Here is a 6,109-nt window from a genome sequence, read left to right as displayed (position 1 = left end):
TGGGAACACTTCCAAAGTTTCCCCGACTTTTGGGAACACTTCCAAAGTTTCCCCGACTTTTGGGAACACTTCCAAAGTTTCCCCGACTTTTGGGAACACTTCTAAAAATTCCCCGACTTTTAGCAACACTTCTAAAAATCCCCCGACTTTCAGGAACACTTCTAAAAATTCCCCGACTTTTAGCAACACTTCTAAAAATCCCCCGACTTTTAGGAACACTTCTAAAAATTCCCCGACTTTTAGCAACACTTCTAAAAATCCCCCGACTTTCAGTAACACTTCTAAAAATCCCCCAACTTTTAGCAACACTTCTAAAAATCCCCCGACTTTTAGGAACACTTCTAAAAATCCCCCGACTTTTAGCAACACTTCTAAAAGTTTACCCGACTTTTAGCAACACTTATAAAAATCCCCCGACTTTTGGCAACACTTCTAAAAATCCCCCGACTTTTAGCAACACTTCTAAAAATTCCCCGACTTTTAGCAACACTTCTAAAAATTCCCCGACTTTTAGGAACACTTCTAAAAATTCCCTAACATTTGTACAAACCCTTAATAATTTCCCATAATAAAAAATTCAAACAAAAATGTTCTGATAAAATGTTATCAACTAAAAACTTTATTACAAAAGACAATCAATCAATAATTCGAATTATTATTTTTTTTTATAATTTATGCAGGTGTCTTATAGTTAGAAAAACATCTAAACAACATATTTCTTTCATTCTGTTTTTAACCGGACTTGTAATATTATAAATGTTTTGTACACTGCTCAATTTAAACCAGGCCTTTCTTCAATATTTATTTATTTTTAAAGTAGAGATGGTTAAATTAATAAAATGTTATTAAATTATGTGAAAAATAAATCTAGACAAAAAAAATTCAAATAATAATATTATATCACTATCTACACTATACAAAAATGTTTACACTCTGAAACCATAACTATAAAGATTATGGTTTGATTTTTAAATTATGACAAATTTACAATGAAAGGTTATAACTACCGTCTAAAAAATTATTAATATAGACATAAGTTTATAAGATAAGTTCCGTAAGTGTGACACTATCTATAGGGTCTTTGCGCGTGACGTCAAGTTACCTTCCCCCTTTCCTCTCCCCTTGCCGGCTGCCCGCTCTGGCCACGTTAGGACGCCATGTTGACATCCCCTGAAAACCGGTATTCGCCCCCCATTTCTTCCCCCTTTTTACTCTGGCGGAAACCCCCTATACTTCGTAATGCTAGAGTCTTATTGAGAGCAAGAAGTGATATCTATAGTTTATTAGGAAGAAGATATAAATTCGCCACATTTCTATAGCTTTATCTCCAGTCCAAACGTATAGTAGGTCCGGAGTTAATCCCCGCCGCCTCTAAATTACAACCAGCAATCATCTCATTGGTTCTTGAAAACTCACGTCAGCGCGACGCGAATGACGAAAATTACAGTCATATTTTCCGACTGAGGAGAGGAGGCGAAATAGCCCGGCCTCCTTTTACGTCCCCCCTGGTATTTTTAAAAGGGGGACTGGGACTATGGCGCGAGAATACTTAGGCAACTTATACCTTCTCCCTAATAAACTAGATATCACTTCTTGTTGAGAGTTGGTTCGAGACCGACAAGTGAGAATTTAGTCTGTACTAAGCCTTTGACAACGCCTCACCAGGCGTCGTCGCTTTAGGGGAATCTATGACGTTTCACCTACCTCACTTCATGACAAGCTCCAGTTTGTAACCAGTGACAAACTTATGGAACATATCTTATGAACTTATGATACAGATTATATCGTGGGAATTCAATTAACTATCTCTTTTCACACAAATTTCCTCTCAATAACTAATGACTTCACAATATTATAAAAAATGTTATTTTTTTTAGTATTCGATATTAAAGGGATAATGAAGAATTTTTGTTAATTAATTCTTTATAGAATTTAACTAAAACTAGTTTATGTCGTTTATCTTCCATTAATTTTAAAATCAATTAAGGCAAGAATCCAACTTGGACCTAAGAACATAGCACTTAACTAAAGCATAGTTAAAACTAAATAATTGGGCTATTTTATGTCGTTTTTCTTAGATTAATTAATTTCAAACTCAATTAAGGCAAGAACCCACAATGAACCTGAGAACATTCATTCAAAGATAGAATTGGGCTGCAGAGCACAAGGTTTTCCCTGATTATCTCTAGTCAGTGGTAATAGAGTAATTTCGGTTGAGAGGGGGCGTGAACTGTGTATCCCCTACGTTAGGGGCAACTTTGTACTAGAGAATACTATTTGCCCCCGGAAGGGAAGGGGGGATATCACTAAGGTAAGAGATAGAGGGTTATGACGTTGCCGTATATGGGAAAGAAATTACTCTATAAGACCTTTTTGGTGTAAAAAAGGGGGTAGGCAACTCTCAGCATCGGGACATACAAGGGGGTTGATACATTGCCATCGGTATCTGTGCACTCTCATGATACAAAATGACTACTGCGCAGGCGCCATACAGCGAGATGGAAGGAGGAGTTTAACCCGGTGTCTTTCCCTCTTAATTACATCGAAATGGTCTAGAAGCTATAGGGAGCTAACAGCTGGCTATGGGGAAGAGATAGTCCGACGTCACGCAGCCCCCCTCTGGTTGGCATTTTTGCGCGTAGAATACTGTTTCCAACCGTCAGGGGTGATGAAACTCCAGTAAGAGATAGAAGGGTGTGACGTTTCAGGGTCAGAACTGTTAGCTCCCTATTATGGAAAAGTAAACTCCTCCTCCCCCCCCAAAGGGGGTAAATTAACCTAACCTTTTCTGGTTAACTAAACGTTTCTTAAACATAATAAACGCACTTGTTATCGTTTCTAGCGCGAGTCAAAGCTATAGCATGAATCTATATAACTATGAATATGCAGCTCTATCATATGCCCCTTCTATCATGTCGATTTGGTTTGGGTGTTACCCTCCTAGCTTTGACGCGTTTTGCGTAGCTCTAATAGCCAATCACGAGACAGAGGAAGTGACGTTTCGAATTTACACACCCCCGGACTCCCCCTCCCTTCTCCCGCTCCTAACACTAGCAGACACGTGACTGATGTCTCCTTTCGCTAAGCCCCGCCCAAACCTTATCGAGAGGTTAGACAGCGTAACGCAGCTGTATATTCATAGTTATATAGATTCATGGCTATAGTGAGGTTGCAATTGCATACAGCATGACGCGGAACTGTCAAGTCCCTATTCAAAATTAATGAGCCTAAGGTTTTCTCAAGTGTAAAGTGGGTTCTTTAGACCATATTGTTTTGGAGAATTAGGGCTAACTTTCTTTCGAAGAGAAAAAAATAGGGCTAAATTAGAAGGCAATTATTAACTTCATTGCAGGATTGCACCTTCATTACAAGCAACACTGGGCCAACTCCCTCAAATTCTATATATCTTATATTTGGCAAACTGTCAGACTCAGACCCTAACTACTACAACCTGAACATTACAACTGAAATTACCGACAAACCAACCTAATTAAAAATTGTTGTAAAACGCGCTGTAATGAGAACGAATAACGCTACCACTAATTCGAATTACAAAATCTCGTCTACTAAAACGTCTTTTCTTGTGAATGACTAATTAATATCGTTAAATGATTATGTCGCTTGAAAAACGTACGCTATAAATCTATTAAACAATAGAGTGGGGTAATTAAAAACTATTTACACTACCGGGAAGATTAATTACGTTAATTAGAAGATCAGGGGGGTTATTAACACACTCCGACTCGTTATGTAACAAAACACGCTAGATTACTCGTTTTAAATCCATATTTGGTTGACCAAAGACGCGATAATCACTAATACGGCAAAAACCCAAGGCCTTCCCGCGCCATTTTCAATGGCACGGTATTTATCGCCGTTTTTAGGGAAAACGGGCGGTGTTCGAGTCCTGTTGTTAATCGGCGAATATCCGAGACTGATGGCATCTTTCATCGCGTGTACGGAAGCGTAAACGAAGGAATCGTTTCCAGTTGTGAGAAGATCAAATACGCAAGCGTCGAAATAGATATCAGTGAGATTATGCGCCTGACAAGTAGATTCCGCTAACGGTAACGAGTATGAAGCGGCCGTTGGTAAAAACCCCGATTCGGCGTTATACAAAACCGCTTCACGATCAACTATTTCGCGTTTAGGGCAACCCTTGGCGCACAATTCGAGCGATTCACCGCTAGAACCTAACATGGCCACTTCCATTGGTATTTTAATGGCAAAAGTTAGGTAATTTCCAATTTGGCGAATGATTATACGCGTATCAATATGACGTATCGTAATTTCAACACGCGATCCCGGTTCTTCTTCCGTTATTTTAACATCGTGACTAATTCCGCTCGTTTTACTTCCGTCAACGAAATATCCCGGAAGATCATTTGTTTGAGCTTCGTAAGTTTTTTCGGTTGTGCATGGGCTATGATCTCGAACTATAACCGTAACTTTACTGGTCGCGGTTGCATCCTGATTAACCCTTTCATTCGTTATTTGCACGGCTAAATACGGATTATCTACTAACGGCCACGCACCCGTTGTTTTACAGGTTTGAAATTCATTTAGGAACGTTTTTAAATGAGGATCGCCAAATACACCGCAATGACTGAATTTGGAAGTGCTAGATACTCTATACGAGCATTCCTCGGGAATAGGCCTAAGTCGCGTAGGTCTTTCGGTAGTACTAAACCCCGCGTACGCTGGTGTCGCGGCACTAGGTCCTTGAGCTATTATATGGCTGCAATTATACTCACTTCGACGTTTCGCGATGTACGATTGAGTATAATGAAAATCCAAATCACCCCTGCATTTCTTAGCAGTCGCTTCGACGCATTCTAAATAATTCCGCAAAAGATGACAATATTTGTAGTTCGCACCTTCGACTATTTGTTGATGGTTTATGGCGTGAGTGTATTTTCGAGAGCAGAAATTAACTCTGCAGTGTGAAACGGCTGAAAAACAGTCTGGTATATTACTTTAATTTCAAGATAAATCATTATTAAAAAATATTATTATATTTACCAGCAACATTACGAAGCGCTAAGAGGATTACGAAGACAAGGCTTATGTGAGTTTTCAAGATGTACGACGAAATACGGCCTTCTCCCGGAGGCCACTGCCCCATTACCGCTTACGCAGAAGCGCAGCGCCAAAAAAATCGCGCAATAAAGTGGGAAGGATATCCGAAGCGACGACGTTACGATCCATTTTAAAACGAGATAAATGCAAACACGATACTTATCTCCGTGAAAAATAGCATTTTGTTACAATTAATTTAGTTAATCACGCGTTTAAACTTTCATAAATGGAATAACTTCCGAGTTTTAACTGTTTCATTCATGCCACAACACTCACTCCACTGTCCACAAAACAACTCGAGTCGACTGAGACGGGATTCACGAGAAGACCGTAGAGAGACGGAAACCAGAGATTAGAGAGGTTAAGGCTCGATTTCAAGAGAGAAAGCTATGGAGAACGTCGGCGGCGACATGAGTTTGGGTTTATTATTTCCAAGTTGTTAAACATAATTAATATCCTTCAATTCGGACTAATGCAATTAATTTTAAGTTATGAATAACAATTTAATATTTTATAAAATGGCGTCTTATTTCCATTATAAAAATCAAATTAAATTCGTAACTTGCCAAAAAACCATTTTTTTAAATGGTCAGTTTAACCGATTCGGTTTGCATTTTTAAAATTAGTTTTTTCTTTTGGCAAGTTGAGCACTGAATGACCTTCATATACTACAATCCTAATATTTATTTTCTTGAAAATGAGTGTAGAAACGATCGCTTAAACTCTCTATTACTGGGAAACCCATATCATTAGAATTGGATTGGGAGGTTAGGCTGGGTTACTAAGCTGGGATAGGTCACAAGGCGTGGTATAAGCGAACCTAAAGTATAGATAGATGTTAGCGGGTTTTTTAAAAATAGATCTTTCCTTGATAGAGTTTCGGTTACATTTCCATTAACCTTAAAAATATCGACTGTATTTAAATAAGTCATATAGCTTCGCGCCTAACCCTCAGTCTGTTTGACCTTTGACCCTAATTAGAAAAACAAAACTTTGACATTGAGTCTTGAGATCGCTAGTTCGCGACCCC

General features: G+C 38.7%; 1 protein-coding gene across 2 annotated transcripts; it reads right to left on the bottom strand.

Annotated features, from left to right (window-relative positions):
- Window positions 1-590: 590 nt before the first annotated feature.
- Window positions 591-5,385, bottom strand: LOC149625167 (repulsive guidance molecule A-like). 2 transcript variants are annotated; one of them, XM_089851947.1, is made up of 2 exons: window positions 5,023-5,385; window positions 591-4,964 (listed from the first exon to the last, which is right to left on the bottom strand). In XM_089851947.1, exons 1-2 carry the CDS (start codon window positions 5,123-5,125, stop codon window positions 3,778-3,780), a joined length of 1,290 nt encoding a protein of 429 aa, XP_089708073.1. In that variant the 5' UTR covers window positions 5,126-5,385; the 3' UTR covers window positions 591-3,777. The 2 variants fall into 2 exon arrangements, with proteins under 2 accessions (XP_089708073.1, XP_089708074.1); XM_089851948.1 differs by having other exon boundaries at window positions 591-4,952; window positions 5,023-5,382.
- Between the last annotated feature and the right edge of the window lie 724 nt (window positions 5,386-6,109).

The sequence above is a fragment of the Phalangium opilio genome, unplaced genomic scaffold (genome assembly GCF_054372755.1).
Source record: "Phalangium opilio isolate 3A_F unplaced genomic scaffold, DU_Popi_V2 ptg000105l_1, whole genome shotgun sequence".
NCBI lineage: Eukaryota > Metazoa > Arthropoda > Arachnida > Opiliones > Phalangiidae > Phalangium > Phalangium opilio.
Note: the sequence above shows the minus strand (reverse complement) of the source record. Positions and strands in the feature narration are given on the sequence as shown.

Bases quoted from the DNA above. Each gene is read 5' to 3' on its own strand.
- LOC149625167 (XM_089851947.1), bottom strand. From the start codon at position 5,125: ATGGGGCAGTGGCCTCCGGGAGAAGGCCGTATTTCGTCGTACATCTTG. The intron at 4,965-5,022 runs GTAAATATAATA...GTAATATACCAG, and splicing joins AGCGCTTCGTAATGTTGCTG to ACTGTTTTTCAGCCGTTTCA.